The following is a 19480-nucleotide window of genomic DNA, read 5'->3' on the forward strand; positions in this document are numbered from 1 at the left end:
GTTTGAAAAGAAGACGTGAGGAGGTAGAAGAAAAAAGCAAAAAACTCAAAGCCATGCCAGGGCCATGGGTCACACCTGTCATTCCGGCACTTTGGTAGGCTGAGGTGGGAGGATTGCCTGCACTCAGGAGTTCCAGAGGAGCCTGGGGCAACATGGGCCCATATCCAAAAAGTAATCAATTGCTAAATTAATACATAGCTGGGAAGGGTTGCATGCACCTCTAGTGCCAGCTGTGTGAGAGTCTGAGTTGAGAGGATCACATGGGTGTGTGGTGTCTGGGATGCAGTGGGCTAAGACCCTGGGGCTGCTGTCCAACCTAGAAGACAGAGTAAGACCCATTCTCGGAAAACCAACAAAAAAAGAGTCACATTCGGCAAATTAAAACTACGTAGTGTGAGGAGAATCAAAATAAATGAAACATCATTAGAGCCTACGCGATCCGATGGAGGAAACCAGCTTTCACATAATAACAGCGCCAGATGGGGAGAACAATAAGAAAGGGCAGAGAGAACACTGTAAGTAATAATACACCAAACTCCCCAAATGACTTAAAAGACATAAATGTAAAAAGAGTGCTCCTTTTCCATTCAAAGCCCTTAATAACAAGTGCAAGTGTCTTTTTCTGAATCCCTGACATGCATTCAGCTAGCCTGAACCTCTTGGTGAAGTTCCCAGACCACGATGTGCCCTTTCTATATGCTCTCATTTTCTTATTTCCTATCACTTATCTGTAGCAGGTCATAACGAATCATGATTGTTTGACATTCTTTGACACAATGAATAATTCAGGTATGAGTTCATTAAACAATAGTTTATGACATGTCGTGAAGAAATTCTGTACGCATGATGTTGATTAAAAGATAATACAAAACTGAAATGGAGGAAGAAGAACATTTTCTACGTTTCATCATCGTGCTTGTGTTTACGCAGCATGTATCTACGAACTATCGCTGCCTGCTGGAAAATCATCTGACACAATCACTTGAAAGTTCTCCTTCCGCTTGGGAGACCACAGGCATACCCACTTTTTCACTTTTCCACCTTTTCGATACACTGAGCGGGATGAGTGGAATCCATGGGACTTTTGGCTTTGCTGCAATGCTCAGTATTTGTTTTTAACACTGTCATTGCTAGATTGGCCTGAAATAAACCGTTCATTATGGCTCACAAAAAGAACTCATCTCTTTCAGCTCAGAGCCTTTCAAAGAGGAATTTCATCCAGACATTCTGATGTCTGACGCCACTGCCAAGAGATTCAGAATTACAAACTAAATTCAGATAGAGAACAGAAAGGTAGATGATACAGACGGAGAGAGTGTGGTGGGGAAGGAAGGGAAAGAAGAAAGGAAGGGTGTAAAGGAAAGGAAGGAAGAAAGGAAGGGAGAGAGAGTGACAGATGTTCAAAGACACAGATACAAATTCTAGCATGGTTGTAGAGATAGGCATGTACAAATTACCGCAGGTAGTGTGGAAAAATATGGGGAGACATAGGTGGAATCAGAGGAAAGATACAAACCCACGCAGAGAAATAAACATACACAACTACAAACACACTAAAAACTACAAACACACACTTGGTACTTTAAACATGAAAAAGACCCTGACAGTAGATGTAACAGAGGTGTTTCAGAGTTACTGAGGCAGAATACAAATCCGTCAGTACCCTTAGCGTTTGTGGCCCATGTGCACGGATATTCAGTGGAAGAAGCGTTAGACAGCCTGTACAATTCAGCACAATTCAGCACCATCTCTGATAATACCAAAACAATGGTATTATCAGTGTGCCCAGGAGCAGGGGCAAAACTGGGCTATAGATTTTCAAAGCTCAACTGCTGATACCGAGCAGGAGGTGTGGAATGCGTATTGAAGGCAGTACAACAGATTCATGAACTTTGACTGTCAAACCTTCCTCCCTGAAACAACATAGCTCTTCTCACAGAAGCTGTGCCGACCAGAGTACATATGGGACAGGAATGTTAGCACTCTACTAGTGTGTGGCCAACATGGATGCTCATGTTGGAACTGTTTTTTCTGGGAACCGGGAAGAAAGTTCTGCCGCCGACACTGAAATCCTCCTCACCCATCAGTGACACAGGCAACCCCTCGTCTTGTGCATAGACACAGGTGTTCATGGGAAGCCGCCACCCACCCGTGAATGAAAACTGTATGTGTTGTCCTCCTGTGTGAGGCTTGCAACACATACTGTGCAACTATCTGCTCTTTACATTATTAAACTTAGGCAAAGTATGCTGAAAAGGCCACAGAAAATCAGAGGGCCCTGGGCTCCAGAAACAATCTGCAGTGCCAATCACTGGGGAGAATAGAGCCTCACTAGAGTTTGCAAGAGCACAAAATGCACTCGTAATGTTGGTAGCTACATACACTACTGGTTCCTCACCTAACATACAATCGTGGAGAAAAGCTTAACCCAACTAAAGATGTAAACATCAACAAGAGTGTCCATATCCTGTGTCATCAAGTGACAAGACAGTCCATGCGTGGATTCCCCAGTAATCTTATATTCCACAAATCCAACCCCTTTCCCCGCACTTCTGCCAGTCTGTGTTTTCCCTTAGTCATCTACGCCAAAAAGCATATCCTGAATGCTTTCCCGCATGCCTCTGTCACCTTTCCCACAGTCCCTCCATACACCTTACCTGCCCATTTCTTCTCACGTTGATGTGTGAGAAGTTCTGAGGGGCTGATTGTCCCAGAAAAGGATTATGCATTCACCTTTAAAAGAACGTGAATTCAACAAGAAAGGGAACTTCAAGATTTCCATCATCCTGTGCTTATCTATTGTGTATGATGATACCCAAAATGAACGATTTTAGAGGTCCCAGCAAACTGGGCTGTGGAAACCTTAACCCCTTTCCTTGAACTACTTCTGCTTCCATAGGACAAAGTAAGTTTCCAACTAAGCTGTCTTTTGCTTTGACCTCCCCAACTCTGTCCTGTAGGAAGAATCCCAACACATTCCACACCCATTCACTCCACAATTTTAGAGGCCCAGCTCCAACACAGACGGGTCAGTTCCATGAAGAAAATAAAGCATATTGATTGATCAATTCAATATGACACCCAAATCCAGGGGATAAACGTACACACACACACAGAAACAAACACACACACACACAGTCAAACATTCTTGAGAATATTTATTTGGCATTCCATACAATCCAAGTTTACCCCCTTTTCCTGTCTGATTTTTTTGTGACTGGGTCGGTTTTTCCTTTACTTCCTGGGCATAAGACCATGCTGAGTACTGACATCCTGCATACGGTAGTAACTTTTTAGGAGTTCTGCTGTTTTAAGTAAGGTCCGATGCTCCCTCACAGTCAACTCAACATCTGGGAGTCCCCTAGAGAAACACAAACGCATGTCAAAACGCATTTCTCTCAGCCATACTTTGAAATGTTTTAATTGCAGGGCCCGCTGAGAAAAGGATATCCCTTCCCCATTTGTGATCTCTTAAACTTCCTCCTACCATGGGTTACAAACTGTTCTCCGCAATACCTGCCCCATTCCCAGTACTCTCTGTGAGGGGAGTCAGCTAACAAGATGCATTGTACACTAAAAGCACACAGAAATCTGATGCGGCAATAGCTCAAGGAAATCCATCAATCTAAACAATCCTTTGCGGTCTAGGACAGGGATGACCAGGAGGCACATTCAGGGAGCCCAATCTCATGGAGTAGGTAGGATGACTGCCGCTGGGGTTGACGGCCATGGAATCAAGGGCTACAGATTGAAGTGAATGATTTTCAGCTTCACTTCTCAGTGATTCTGGAAATGGACTATGCTCCCCTGGGCTTAAGACTCACAGCTATAACCTGCCTTGCAGTGCAGTCTCTAATCTGCCTTTTTCAGCCCAATGCCATGAATGTCCTGGATTCTGTCACTCTCTCTCGTCCTCTCAAGGAATTTCTACATATAGGAAAGCAGCCTCAATTTCTACATTTCTGAAACGAGCGTCCAGGCTCCCTGAATAGGCAGGTGTGTCAACCCCCTCATAGTGGGCATCAAACAGCTCCAGTTCCAACTGAACGGCTCACCTGAAATCTCTGTTCCCTCTTCAGGTGGCTTCATCCTCTTGTAGTACGGCAGGGGATTGCGCCACAGGTCCTTACATAGGATCTGTCAGGGGAATCAATCGGCAAACGCCTCATCAGGGCTCAGACTGGTGACCCAAACAGGTGGGAACACACCAGGGTCATTGCTGATGTTTCCCAGTGAGGACCCACCTCAGCAATCCTATTAGATCCTGCGAAGTTGTGGTCAGAAAACCAGTTGAAGAAGTTAAGGCTGCTGTTGTGGTGTCTGCGGCGATAGGCCTCAACTTCATAATCTGGATACCACTGAATTGGAGTGGAATGAGAAGCCCTGTATTCTACAGAGACAGAAAGTTTTGTGGGAAGGGGACTGGATCACGTTGGCAATGATCCACCCACCATCTTCCTTCCACTACCCATCCTGGGAGCCACCTGTCACCTGTGATGTTCACCAGATATTCCTTGGTAATCACTTTATTCTGGAAGTAGGGGTTACTCCGAAAGAACAACATGATCCTGCAGAGATGAACGGGATGCTTCACTTCTTCCACCTGTCAGGACAAGGTGGAGAAAGTTTAAATACCTTTTTGGGTGAGGTGCCAACTGTTGCTCACAGGAACCAATTATTTCCCTTACCCTCCCCCACTAAACCCTCTAGCCTCAGTCTTGCTGTCCTCACCTCTAAGTTGATCATGTAGCTCAGCATGTCTTCATCTTGGTCAGTGAGCAGGGCTGACATCTGGGGGTGGTTTGCAATCTGATTTAGGTCAAAGAGCCTTTACATGCGGTGGAAGGAGAAGCTAGGAGCAACAGGGAAGAAGGCCTAAGAGCACCCAGAGGCTGGGGTAGGGGATTTCTCAGATCTGCTTCCACGTATATGACCTCCTTTCGCCTCCCCCTACCCCTAAAATAAGGCCCCTTGGCTTCACAGAGGGTGTATAATTCTGAGGCTGACTGCACTGACATGCGGAGGTGCGATTTGCAGAGACTTACTGGTGTCTGAGGAGTGGCAGAATCTGCTTATAGCCGAAGACGCCCAGTCCCAGATCGGACTAGAAAGGGGGAGCAATCACACTGCCTTAAAAATAGCTTGATGCACACAAAAACCTATTCTGGTCTGAACTCGCTTCTGTTCTTCAAAAACATGCCCCAAACGTCTGCTGCTCGGCATCACCAAGGGTTTCTCTGCCGCACGCAGGAAAATAGTACCCACGCCTGCTGCAGTTTTCCCTAGCCACATTTGTCCGGGGCAACTCACCTTTGTTCCCCAAAGGTGGCGTCACATCGATGCCAAGCTGCCCATAAGTTACTTACACTTCCCCGAGAGCACCTCTCCACCAGAAAGGCAGAAGAAACACTGAGAAGGATACAACATTGGCCCAGAAGCCAGGGACGCTCTGGATGACCGCGCCTCTGCAGTCTAGGTGGGCCTTGCGCCTCCGCTCCATCTTTTCCCTCTGCCGAGAAAAGGCCTTCCTGGCTTGGGCATTAACCGGCCCCAGCTCCACCTGAACGGCCAGCAGCTCCTCCAGTGCAGACTCTGGGGTCATGGGCCCAGGGCCAGGCTGTGCCCGCTGGGCCTCCTCCTGCGGCTCCACGAGGCCCTCCTCCTGGGCCACCACCTCCACCTCCGCCATTATGTCATCCAACACCAGCACCGCCTCCTCCCCCAAAGCCACCTGCTCACTCTCCACCCCGGCCGCCCCCTCCTGTACAGCCTCCATCCTGAAGACGGTGCCCTCCTCCGCACTCCCACTGAGCAAGGCCTATGCTGCCCGAACCGAGCCACACGAACCCGGCCGCAGCCTTTATTGCACCCAGTGGGTCAGCGGGCCCTCAGTGCGCATGCGCGGGGCTCCCGGGCGCCCCCTAATGGACTGCGCGGGAAGAGCGCAGGGAGCCGCGCTGCGACCGCCTTCCTCCCATGCTGGCCAATGAATGGGAGGGCGGTGGGCGTCTCCCTGGGCGGCACAGCCACTGGTGGGCCTGCATCTCCAACTCCCCCTAACGCCAACTCCTCTCCCCAAACCTCCTCCGAGAAGCCCTTGGAGCTTGTGCCCGGTAGCTCGGCATCCTGGGACAGACGGGCTGCGTGGCATTTGGAATTGTGGGCACGGCAGCCCTGTGTCCTGACATCCTGAGTGTGGCAAGCCATGAAAATCTCTATGTGTCATGAACACATGAAACATCTCTCTTCGTTAGGCAGGCCAGCTGGATGGTACGGAAGCAATACTGCAGATCCAGAGAACTCTCTCTGGTTGCTGGGGCCAGGTTGACAGGGGCGGCCTAGGGGAAGTGAGTCGGGCCGGGCACGTGGGAGGAAAGTCGCCTCCTTGTGCTAAGGTGAAATTGATCTGTTGTAGAGGCCAGAACCCCGGCACACACTATCGCAGGTCGAGGCAAATACAGGCTCTGCGTACCATGCTTCCTCCCTGAGGATGCTGCAGTCCAAGGAGCATTCCAAAGGGCCTCTTGTCCTATGCCCTGGGCACACCAGAGGCCGGCCGCCAGGGTTGGCCATTGATGACTTGCGCGCACGGTGTTTTGCAATGCCTTGCCGACCCAGAGGCTCCCGCACCCGCTGCAGTGGCTGCGGTGCCTGCTGGTGGTGCTCTGCAGGCCCAGGGCCTGGGCCTCTGGCTCCTGAGCTCCTGTGCACAGTTGAGCCTGCGGGGGAGCCGAGCCCTGTGGCCATTGCAGGATCTGCGGGTCCAGCGGAGCTCCTCAGGAAACCTGGGTCCACGTGGGTGTGGGACTAGGTTCTCAGCAGGGCGATGCCCGTGGGTTTTTAGGGAGGGTGTCTGTGGGGGATCGGTCCCCAAGAGCCTAGGGGTGCGGAGGTTGGGCTGGGCTGCGCAGGCCGGGATCTGTGGGAGCACACAGGACGGCACCGTGTTCAGGCTGGAGGCTCTGCTGTTGAGGACGGCCGGAGTACAGAGCAAGGAGGCGGCCTTGGAAGAGGAGGCGGTGCTGATGGTGGAAGACATAATGGCTGAGGTGGAGGTGGTGGTTGAGGAGGAGACCGACGTGATGTGGCAGAAGGAGGGCCAGCGGGCACAGCCTGGCCCTGGACCAAGAACACCTGTGCCGTCAATGGACTCGCTGGAGGTCCTTCACTTGGAGCTGGGCTCCGTGAGTGCCCCAGGCCACAGGGCATCTCCGCCTTTTGGGCCAGAGCCATATCCTTGCAGCTTGCTTGTAGCAGCCCTGGGAACACGTGGTAGGCAAGGGGAGCCAAGCACAGCACTCACAAGGGAGAATCGCGGCGCCAAGGTCCCTTCCCGCGCAGCAGAAAGTCGAAGGGCACGTTTCCCTGGGAACGTCCCTGGAGGACGGGCAGTCTCTTTGCCATTGCCAGCCATTCAACCACCCCATGCTCTCGGTGCCCGTTTCCAACAGGCTCAGCCCAGAAACACAAGGTGCTTAAGACGGGTTCGCGGTGCATGGGGCTGCCGACCACCTCAAGGCAGGCACCAGCTCCCCAGATAGGCTTTCTTCCCCCTGCCGGCGCCGAACCCAAAGGGGTGTAGGCCTTGAGTCTATATAACCTCCTTTGCACCCACGCAATTCCCATGGGGAGCGCCAGGCACAACTCTGCCGCCGTTTCTTACTACAGGACTTCCCTTAAGTGGGCAGGCCCACCCCTCAGGGAGACTAGGATGAGAAGACAGCACACACCCGGACATCAGCAGAGCAGGTCCGGCACTCAGCACACAAAGGCCTCCTGCAGCTCATGAACCCGGAGAAGCAGCCGCCTCACACCACCCCGTGCCACCCCGCCCCTCCGCTCCTCAGCTGCAACCACCTGCCCACTTCTTCTTCCTCTCCGCTCTTGTCAGCCCAGGCCGTCTTGGCCGGGGTCCACCCACTCCACAAACCACCATAGCTGTGCCGTTGCCTCCTCGCCAGACAGAGACACAGGACCAACAACGGACGGTGACAGGCCAAATCTCTGGGAGATAGCCCTGCTCCACAGTCTCTGTGCTCTTGCAAAACTGCAGGGCGTCACGAGACTTGCCCACCCAATCATCTGGAGGCTTCCTGACCAGAGGTAGGTTGTTTGGCACACGAGATGTCGGCCTGGGCCGGAAACCATGATGAAGTCCTGCTTTGCTACATGATGGATTTGTAGGTCAGGCTGGGGAGCCTGGGTCGGTGGGAGGGGTCCAGTTTCTGAGTCAGTCTGTGGTCCCCCTGGGGACCAGGGTTGTCTCAGTGGGAGAACTGGAAAGTGGAAACTCGTGGTTCACTACAGCCCAGCTAGATAAGATGGTCGTATTGAATCCATTCTCTTTCTCCTTGATCAGGCAGGTGGAGGACCTCAGCGATCCCGGTTACCGGCGGCGGGATGAAGATTTCATGTCGTCACAATCTCTATTTCGACAGTGAAGTCATCATTAAGGAGTACTGTGTTGGCATCCTCGGTAAGGAATGCCTCCCAGCATGGTAGGGCAGCTGGTGTGTGGGAGGTGAGGTCTGGCATGAACCTTCCTGACTCCTCTCCCTGCAGGGTACAGAGTGTCTCATTCCACTGCAGTCCCGTGGTTCTGGGATCATGAAGGTCAAGCCTCCAGCTGCAGGCAGTACACCTCCTACCTGACCTTATCATATTGGAAGACACAACGGCTGAGCTTATCATATGAAAGACATCATGGCTGAGGTGGAGGTGGAGGTTGTTTGGCTGAATAAGACTGCCCGGGTTTTGGCAGGATTGCTGAGGTGGGGTTCGCCGTGGGGCATCCTGGGAAAGGACTTCGCTGGTCATTCCTTGGTCTCCGGGGAACTGGCTTTAAGCTGTGACCTGAACTCCCCTGGACCTGCTTCTGCAGTCCCCTAGATCATCAGCCAGGGCCTATGGCTCAATGCTTTGCAGTTCTATCCCATGGAGGGAAGGACAGCATTAGAGACAGAACAGAGAGGAGGCCAGGCGAGCAACCAAGGATTGGCAACTCAGAGGCCTTTGAGTCCTGGATCTGTGCCCCTCATGGAGAACCCAAGGATCATGGAGGAGACTGCAGTGAGCAATCCCAGGCAATCCATGGTTTGGGGGAGAAAGGCCCATCAGGAAATTATAACACCCACATGTCAGGATTGGGGAACGTTAAGCCACTAGGATGCATATGTGGCTAAAGTCAGTGGGTGAGAAGCAGGGCTTAAGGGATAGCTGTCTCATCATCACTTGCCAGCTCCATGCCCTGCCCTAAGATCTGCTACCACCTGGGGCTCATTTTGAGCTCAACCAGGGCCCTCTCCCTCTCCACGCAGATGTCCACCTGAGGCCCACCTAGGTCTATGCCGTTTTAGAATGTTTCTCCCAGGACTGTCTTGTTCTGTTTCCATGACCCTGGGCTGCCCTGACATGTGTTATCGTCTCTGACATCCTCCCTCCCAGTGCCCTGCCTTCCCATACAAGATAGTCCACCTCACAGGGAATCTGGAGGACCACACTGGGATCCAGTGTGCGGAAATGTTCTATTTTCTTCATGGACAGGTATTTTGGAGCTTCCTCAGGAGCTGGGAATGTGAAGAGATCGCAAAATGGTTGGGGACCTTCAGTGTGTGTCCAGGGAGGGAACCTGGCTGGCAAATAAGGGCCACCTGAGTAATGGTATGGAAATCCAGTGTCAGTTATCTCCTTAAAGACCTGCTTTGTTACATCACCTACTATTAATATAAAAGTTAATTTCTTACAATAATGAAAAAACAAATTTCAGTATGAAGAAATATAATTTATTGATAATTGTATGGAAGAACTCCTGACTGATCCATTTTCCATTGTAGTTCTTATGCGAGACTTGAGGTGTTTAGCAAGTTTTAACATACAGACAAAAGACTGGGAGAATATGTTCACTAATCCTTGGCAGAATTAAAAAAAATAATAAGATATCAGTATAGACAGATTTTCAACGAAGCTAGATTTGTTATTTGATTTTCATCTTAATGTTACATTATTTCTATTTGTAGTTCTAAAATACTCTTTCTTCTTTGAAATGACAGATGTATATGGTGGGATGTGTCAAGTGCCCTTGGTCCGATTAAATGAAACAATCATTGTTCTTTTGGAAACTGGAGTAGGGCTCACGTGTCAAGCTAGACTACAAAGTAGGCAGCATGCGGTTTGAGGAACAAGATCTTCTAGTGCCCGAGCTCTTTCTTCCTCTATGTACTCTATATCCTTATTTTGCTTTGCAGTTTACAATGTCATGTTGTTCCCTACTCCCTTCTTTCCCAAATAGAAACCAACTTTGAAAAACAATCAGCTTTCAGACATTTATCCAACTCACAGGCAAAGTGAGAGTGAACTGTAGGTGCTAGAAACCGCAATCCACTGCTGTCAATTTTATTTTCTCATGTACGTTAATCTCTCCCTCTCTACCACCTCAGTATACATATACAGCTGTGATCTAAATTCTTAGATTGCTTTTATAAATTAGAATTTTTCCCGTTGTTTACTCCCCTGACACCTACCCCTTCATTACTTTTCTCCACTAAGCACGCTGTACCCACTTCCCTCATTTCTTCCCACTGGCTTTTCAGTTCAGTTCAATTGGGTTTTGGTCTCATTCCACTGGAACTACTTTTATCAAGGACAGCATTCCCATCTGTACTATTAAAACCACTGGTTACTTTACCATTTTCCTCTTACTCAAATTCTCAGCTTTATTCTGCACATTAGCAACTCTCTGTTCTTCAAACACAGAGCTAGGCCAAAATTCTCCTATTTTAGAGGGTTGGCAGCTGTTTTTTTCCCTCTTTATCAATGGCTGCTCTTTCAGATATATCACATAAGACTTCCCTGGAGAAAGCTTCACTTAGTGCCCAATGTACAGTAGTTCTGTCTGTTATACCAACCGTCACTACTATCTGTTACTCTCTTTCCGCGTCCCAAAATTTCCTTCACAACATTTACGACTGCTTGTGTCTTTTATTTATTATCTGTCTCTCCCTCTATGTAAAGCTTCATGAAGTTGGGGACCATTAACCCCATATTCATTGCTGTACCTCCAGAACCCAGCACAGTGCTTTTTGCATAGTAATAAACATGCATGCAATATTTATTATTCAATGAGTAATACACCTTAATAATCTTGAATAATGATAAAGATTAATAATAATCTAGAATCTTAATAAAGTTGCATTGAATAATTTGATGGATAGATGAATGGCAAGAATCCCACAATATTTTTTACTAGCCTCAATTTGAAAACTCATGCCAAGACTTGTGGACTTTATCTTTACAATGATTCTTGCACCTGTCTCTTTCTTCCAGTCCTTGCTTCAACTTTCTTTACCCAGGCCACCATCATATGTTAGTTTAAGCATTTAATAAAACTCAGAACTCACCTTCTGTCTTCTCTTGCTGATCTTCAACCCATCCTATATATTGCAGTTAGTCTTATAACCTTTGTGAAACTCTGATATTATTTTCCTATGAAAAAACAACAACAGCAACAAAAACTTGCCTTTGTGTAGACAGTTTGTTCTAAACTTTCTATCCTGGCATTTATGGGCCTTGAAGACCTGGCTGTAACTGATACAAGCTCTAAATGATCATAATGTCCCACGTATTTGTCTAGCTCTTTTTTGTGTGTACTTCTCTTTTGAAAGATTTATGACTCAAAGTTGTGTTATTACAACATTTAATAGAATGAGAACATGATGAGGGCAGAAACATGGTATGTTTTCCAATCTCAATATTTACAGCACTCTATGCATATTTACTGAAAAATCATTGTGTGCCCCAATTCTTGACGCTCTATGTTCAGTATCAAATAGAATATAGAATATAAAAATGATCAATTGCAAACCCTATATAGTGTTCGCGTGTAACTAAAAATACCGAATTCTGTACATTTTGTTTAAGGCAATGGATATGACTTATTATCTGTGCTACTCTTAAATATTGTTGTGCAACTGGTGCCTGCAGTTTCCTGAGCCAAAAGACGAAAAGTTTCGTCCTTAGAAATTTTTCGACTAAAAACTCCTCCAAATAATAAGAAAACACTTAGCAAAAAAAAAAAAAAAAAAAAAGGTATTGCTGCATGTGGTCTTTTCCCCAGAAAGATATGCAAGATATGAAGGGAACAATAGGATCAGGAAGTGTACTCAGAAGATGAAACTGTATAATGTGAAAAAACCCACTCTGAACAGTTCTGGCACAGGCTATCTGCCTGCAGGCCCTGGTATTGACCCTTAAGCATGCTGTTCAGAATTCCATTATAGAGGAATTAAGGTGGCCAAGAATATATGTTTGTGTGCGTGTTTGTATGTGTGTGTGTGTCTGTGTGTGTGTATGAGGGAGTTTCACTCTTTCTTATATATGTATATATGAGTGTGTGTATACATATACATGCATATGTGTATACACACACACACACACACACACACACACACACACACACACACCCCTACGTACAAGAGACAGAACCTCACTTTCTTGCCCAGACTGGACTGGAGTGCAGAAGCTCAATCTCTGCGCACTGCAGCTTCATCCTCCTGAGCTCAAGTGATCCTCCTGAACAATCCTCTCACCTTAGCTTCTTCAGTAGCTGGGAACACAGGCACACACCTCCAGTCCTGGCTAATTTTTTGTATCTTTTGTAGAGACAGGGTTTCACCATATTTTCAAGCTAGTCTCCAACTCCTCAGTTCAAGTGGTCCACCCACCTCGGCCTCCCAAAGTCATGGGATCACAGACTTGAGCCACTGTGCCCGAGAACATATATTTCTAAATATTTCAAAATATTAATTTTGGCTGGGTGCGGTGGCTCACACTTGTAATCCCAGCACGTTGGGAGTCCAAGGTGGGTGGTTCAGGAAGTCAGGAGTTCAAGACCAGCCTGGCCAATGCAGTGAAACCACGTCCCTACTGAAAATATAAAAATTACTTAGGTGTTTTGGTGGGTGCCTGCAATCCCAGCTACATGGGAGGCTGAAGCAGGAGAATCCCTTGAACCCAGGAGTCGGAGGTTTCAGTGAGCTGAGTTCGCAGCAGTGCGCTCCAGTATGGACTACCGAGCTAGACTCCATTTCATAATACTAATAATAGTAATAACAATAATAATTGTTACTTGTATCATTCTGCATGAGAACAGTGTAATACAATTAAGAGCAGATGAGTACATAGGAACTTACTTTCATGGAATATTGTTCTTAACATAGTTGTTCTCAATTTTCAATGCACATAATTTTTCCTTCATGAATCTATAAGCTTGAGGTTTGAACACTCCACACTCAACACCTGTAGGGAATGCAAGTGAAAGCCTGCAGTCAGAATGTTACATCCTATTCCATGGGTACTAGCTGTTCCAGTGACATTTGTTAACATTTAGAAAAGGGTTGACATGATGTGCATAATTTTAATCAATCCTGGTGTTGTCTCTGAGTAAACAAAGTGCATGAGTGACATTGGAGATACTTCATGCTTTATCCCTGGATATATACTTATCTTCTAGTTTCATTTTTGTGTGTTTATTTTTGAGGTAGAGTTTCGCTCTTGTTGCCCAGGCTGGAGTGCCATGGCGCGATCTCAGCTCACCGCAAACTCCACCTCCTGGATTCAAGCGATTCTCCTGCCTCAGCCTCCCAAGTAGCTGGGATTACAGGCACTCGCCATCGTGCTGGGCTTATTTTGTACTTTTTTTTTTTTTTTTTTTAGTAGAGATGGGATTTCTCCCAGTTGGTCAGGCTGATCTTGAAATCCCAACTCCTAGTGATCTGCCCACTTCAGCCTCCAAAATTGCTGGGATTATATGCAGAAGCTACCGCTCCCGGCCTTTCTAAATTTTTTATTTATTTATTTATTTATTTATTTATTTATTTATTTATTTATTTTGAGATGGAGTTTCAATCTTTCTTCCAGGCTGGTGTTTAATGGTTAAGTGGTGCGATGTCAGATCACTGCAACCTCTGCCATTCAGGTTTAACCGATTCTGCTGCCTCAGCCTCCTGAGTAGCTACGATTACAGTCACCCCCACACCATGCGTGGATAATGTTTGTATTTTCATTAGAGATGGGCTTTTGCCATTTTACCCAGGGTGGTCTTCAAATTCTGACTTTAGGTGATCTGCCCGCCAGTGCCTCCCAAAATGTAGGATTGCAGGCGTGAGCCACCGTGCCTGGCCTTCTGTTTTCATCTTACGCCATGATTGGTTCATCTTCCAGCTATGCTCCAGTCACCCTGAATTATGTTATACTCACTTTGATTCCAATAATGTACGAGCTTTTTTGTGTCCAGGCTCTCGCACAGGGCATTTCCTGTGTTTGGATTCCCCTTCCCATCTTGTCTGCCTTAAATACTACTACTCATTCTACTCTATCCAGAGCACTTGATGGTGCACATTCTGAGTTTCTAAGTAAAATATAGATGTATGTTACATAGATTTTTATGGAAAGAATCATCATAGATTTCCTCACCTTTAAAAAGTGTCTGTGACCCCATAAATATTAAGATTCATTTGTTTCTGCCCATAATCAAACGTGAAACAGTAAAAGCATACACTGAGACCTCCTCATTTCCAACTGACCCAAACAAATTATCTGTCACAGATATTCTGTCCCTTTTCTCAGTTTTTATAGCACTTTATGTCTTTTTTTTCTTGAAACAGAGTCTCACTCTGTTGCCTATGCTGGAGTATAGTGGCATGATCTCCGTTCACTGCAACCTCCGTCTCCCGGGTTCAAGCAATTGTCCTGCCTCAGCCTCCCAAGAAGTTGGGACTACAGGTGTGTGCCACCAAGGCTGGCTAATTTTTTGTAGAGACAGGGTTTTACCTTGTTAGTCAGGATGGCCTCAATCTCCGGACCTCATGATCCTCCCTCCTTGCCCTCCCAAAGTGCTGGTGAGCCACTGCGCATGAACTACTTATCTCTCTTTTTACATCATTTCTATTTGTCTCCCTTTGGACTCAGCTATCACTGAAGGCAGAAACAATGTCTTATTCACCTTTGATCACAGAACTTAGCACAAATGGATTCATTTTAGCTGGGAGAATGTTGAAGCTTAAATCAATGTGCCTGGAATTTAAAATTAGCAATTTTCATATGCTAAAATTCTGGAGGATACAGTGCTTGCATCTTCTAACTATTACCCATACATTTAAAATTTTGACAGTCATTGCCCATCTTCAGGTTGTAATGTGAATACCAAGAAATACAACATTTCTGCTTAATAAAATATGACAACCTTCAGGTATGATAGGTTAACACAGACAGAATCAGTGTGATGGTATCTGCTTCTCCAAGATAATTTTTTCCAATTATTTTATTTATATGAATTATAGAAGTGAAATAAATAAGTAAAACAAAGGGGGATAAATTGTTGGCAAACAATTAAAAAGTCTCAGAACATAAGGATGCTTATTTACAGATTAAAAGGCGAACACCTAGCAAAATAGCATGAAAATCGATGAAAGCAGACTCGTGTCAAGATACATCAATGTACAATTTGAGAACACTGAGAACAAAGAGAAAATGGTGTAAGTTTCCAGAGAGGTAAAAATAGGTCACGAACAAAGGATGAGGAACCAGATGATTTAGAAATTTTCAACACTGGCCAGGCATGGTGGCTCATGCATGTAATCCCAGCACTGTGGGAGGCCAAGGCGCAGTTTGGGAGGCCGAGGTGCACTTTGGGAGGCCAAGGCAGGCGAATGACCTGATGTCAGGAGTTTGAGACCAGCCTGACCAACATGGAGAAACCCCATCTCTACTAAAAACACAGAATTGTCCAGGCATGGTGGCGCCTACCTGTAATCCCAGCTACTGGGGAGGCTGAGGCAGGAGAATCACTTCAATCCAGGAGGTGCAGGTTGCGATGAGCTCAGATCCTGCCATTGTACTCCAGCCTGTGCAACAGGAGCGAAACTCCACGTCAAATTAAAAAAAAAAAAAAAAATCTCAACACTACCGCTATAAAGCAGAAGGCAATGGATTATGGAGTTCTGATTTGAAAATTCTAAAAGAAACTGATTTCTGACATATGTTTTTATTTCCAAATAGACTAAAATCAAATGTACAAGGAGAAAACATAACATTTTTCAGACATATGAGAACTCGAAAATTTTGTCTCCAGGTGAACCTTTCCTCAAGAAATTACTAGAGATTTTTTCCTACCAAAAAGAAGAAGTAAACCAAGAAAGATAAAGATGTGAAATGCAGAAAACAGGACACACAAGAAAAGACAAAGATAAATTCTTAAAAGGGTAGTGAATGTAAGTCCTAGAATGAGACAATTGAAACAGGCCTGGAGGGCAACCAGTCAAGACTGTCGTAGGGAAGCAGGCTATAAGAGAGTGTTCTTCAAGGTGGGAGCATTTATACAGCAATTGATGTGAATAAAAGTCTTGATATGAGATTTAAAAAACTACTAAAGAATTTTCAATTGAGTTAACACAAGTTGAAATAAAATTAAGTGGAAATTGAACAACAAAATTAAAACCACTATTTCTCAGCAATCCATGGATTATCATAATAGGAATTTAAATGTACTTAGAACTTCACGATACTGCAAATATTACAGATTAAATTTGTGAGTAGCAGGAAAAGTGACATTACAATAGGAGTTTAAAGAGAAATGTTTCTACAACAACTTGAAAATTAATGTACTAGATATTTAAATAAAGAACTTTTCTTCTGTTCACCTTTGTTTCTCACAGGGTACACTCGCTGTGTAGCCCAGGCAGGAGTGCAGTGGCATCATCTCCATTCACCACATCCTCTGCCTCCCAGGTTCCCCCTCTCGACTAGCTGGGATTACAAGCATTCGTCACCATGCCCAGCTAATGTTTTGTATTTTTAGTAGAGGCCAGGCTTCACCATGTTGGCCAGACTGGTCTCCAACTGCTGATCTCAGGTGATCTGCCCGTCTCAGCCTTCCAAAGTCCAAAGTGCTGGGAATACAGGCGTTAGCCATCGTGCCCAGCCAACTACAGTACTTTTTACCTAAGCGACTGGACGAGTGGAGTTGCTTTGTTTTTTTTCTTTTTTGACACATGGTCTCGCTGTGTCATCCAGGCTGGAGTGCAGTAGTCTGATCTTAGCTTACTACAACCTCTGCCTCCCAGGTTCAGGCGGTTCTCCTGCCTCAGCATCCCAAGTAGCTCGACCACAGGAATGTGCCACTAGGCCTGGCTACTTCTTCTATTTTTGGTAGAGACAGGTTTTTGCCATGTTGCCTAGGCTGGTGTCGAACTCCTGACCTCAAGTGACCCACCAACCTCGGCTTCCCAAAATGTGGAAATTACAGGCGAGAGCCACCACGCCCGGCCTGGACTTGCGGTTTTTTGACATAAAAAGAAAGCTGTGGAGGAAAAAGCTTGGTTTGTGGGAGCACCTGAGGTCAGTTTGGTTCAAAGGTTTGGGATACCTATTATCTACTGGCAGTGATGGTATGTTGTTAATGTACAATATGTTCATGCACATAGCATATGTATATGCTCATCAGATGTTTTCAGGTAAAACAAATAGTCATTCCAGTAGTTTGAGCCATTACAGCAATTTCCACCAGGGGATTTCACAGTCGAATTCCAGTTGTGGGCAACAGTGATTAACATAATGGTTATTAATGAGAAGAGATTTTGAGACGTCCAGCCATGTTGAGATGTCAAGGCCTTGAAGGGATGGGTTTGGCATATTATGAAGAAAGAGTGCATTGGACTGGATACTAAGAAACACATTGAATTGTTTTTCTTGCCTCTATAACATGAAAGGACAATTAGAGATATAGAAACAATGGAACATTTCACAGCATGGCTTGACATTTCACTGAACTTTTATCCTTTTAAGCATATACAAAGTTTGTGGATCACACCCTGAGAGCTGAATTAGAGTGAGAATTAACTTCCCGGTTGCCAAAGGAGAACAAGGAGAATGAAGGTGTCCGCAGTTAACAGTATTGGATTAATTGAAATGAAGGTTGACAGACTTTTTTGGCTTTCCAACAAATTGAGTAAAGAAAAGGTAACTGCTTTTCTAATTTCACACATACACAATAGTGGATAAATTAAAAATTACACAACCCATATATTACGGGTATCTCCTAGAAATGTATATGTACATGGGCAAACTCACAGTGTGCACATACGCGTCTATAGCTAAATAAATACAAACCCATTGACCAACAGTTAGCAAGTTAGAAATTATTCTTCCATTTCACCATTGCCTTTCCCAGAATTTTGTCACAAATATGATTTTTCCACATATTTGACGCCTACTCTCTGGAGGGATGTCATGTATACACACAGTAAAGCTGTGAGATATCACAATGTTAGTGTCAGAGAAAACAATAACACCGGTTTTATAAAAGAGTAATTGTGAGGAGAAAGTTATACTTCACATTACTACAAATACACAAGTAGGATTTCATTAAAAGCTGAAATCAGTCAATATAATTTGTTTTTAATGTTTTATTTAAAATACTTAATTTCAACAGGATTACTCAAGGAAAATAACGGTAGTCGTAATAAATAATGAGGAAGAATTCCCTCTAATTGTTGATTATTTAAAATGTGAGTAAAATACTAAAAGACACTGTATAATGTAGTTTCATGAAGCATTCTTTATGGTTTACATAAAATTAATAGTCTCAATGGAATATTTGGAGACTGTGAACATTCCATATATCAATTTATTGTACTTTCACTTTATTACTTACTTGCGTATCATCACTGATGGAAATAAAAATGTGTATATTTACACATATGAAAAACGTGGATTTTTGTTTGTTTTCTAGTCAGAGAAAGTTACCAATAATTTTGTCTATATAGGAAACTTTTTGCAAACCCAAATTCTGAACTTTCTTTTCTTTTGAAGATTCTTATTTCAGTCTAGGTATGAAAAGGAATTGGCTGTGATCATTCTTTGATTTCACTGTTATTTGTGAGTTTCTGATACAGAGTTAGGAATGTACAGACTTTAAAACTTGCTTTCTTTTTCTTCGTCTCCCTTTGGACCTGTATATGTGATTTCTGCAGTAATGTGCACCATTATCTCACATATGGTTGCTGAAAGATACAAGCATAAATAGAATTCTTAGTTTCACTGAATCTTGGGGAACAGACAAGTAAAACTGAAAGATAATTATGGTATGAATGTAAGTAAGCAGTTTATCACAGAGGTACAATAAGGGTGAAAATCTATTTAAAAATACATGCCTCATCCAAAACATGAGGTAGTAAAAATGAAACATTTAAGTTGGCATGAAGAACAGTTTAAAAGTTGTGATTATTTCCGGTGAGAGCAAGTAGCTGAAACATCATGAGGAAGTCCTTCAAAGCTACATGTTGGATTGCTGGTCAGGATGGTAAGCCCGGGTCTGGGGAAGGGTTCTAAGATCCAGGTCAGTTTGAGGTGCTCCTGGAGCTCAGGGGTGTCTCAGTCGGGGAGCTAGGAAGGGGAAACGCATGCTTCACCCCAGCTAGAAGGCCAC

The 19480-nt window shown here is 45.2% G+C and overlaps 1 protein-coding gene across 2 annotated transcripts; it reads right to left on the reverse strand.

Moving 5' to 3' along the window:
* Positions 1-3141: 3141 nt before the first annotated feature.
* LOC129053409 (testis-specific Y-encoded protein 3-like) lies at positions 3142-5896 on the reverse strand. 2 transcript variants are annotated; one of them, XM_054545451.1, is made up of 6 exons: positions 5423-5896; positions 4732-4809; positions 4492-4603; positions 4245-4390; positions 4056-4137; positions 3142-3361 (listed from the first exon to the last, which is right to left on the reverse strand). In XM_054545451.1, the coding sequence occupies exons 1-6, from the start codon at positions 5774-5776 to the stop codon at positions 3339-3341; spliced, it is 795 nt and encodes a 264-aa protein (XP_054401426.1). In that variant the 5' UTR covers positions 5777-5896; the 3' UTR covers positions 3142-3338. The 2 variants fall into 2 exon arrangements, with proteins under 2 accessions (XP_054401426.1, XP_054401425.1); XM_054545450.2 differs by having other exon boundaries at positions 3148-4137.
* Positions 5897-19480: the final 13584 nt, after the last annotated feature.

The sequence above is a fragment of the Pongo abelii genome, chromosome Y (genome assembly GCF_028885655.2).
Source record: "Pongo abelii isolate AG06213 chromosome Y, NHGRI_mPonAbe1-v2.0_pri, whole genome shotgun sequence".
Taxonomy (NCBI): Eukaryota; Metazoa; Chordata; class Mammalia; order Primates; family Hominidae; genus Pongo; species Pongo abelii.

Coding starts and splice junctions, on each gene's coding strand:
- LOC129053409 (XM_054545450.2), bottom strand. CDS start 5,776: ATGGAGGCTGTACAGGAGGGGGCGGCCGGGGTGGAGAGTGAGCAGGTG. Junction 4,810..5,422: donor CTGGCTTCTGGGCCAATGTT/GTATCCTTCTCA, acceptor GACCTAAATCAG/ATTGCAAACCACCCCCAGAT. Junction 4,138..4,244: donor GATCTAATAGGATTGCTGAG/GTGGGTCCTCAC, acceptor TTCCCCTGACAG/ATCCTATGTAAGGACCTGTG.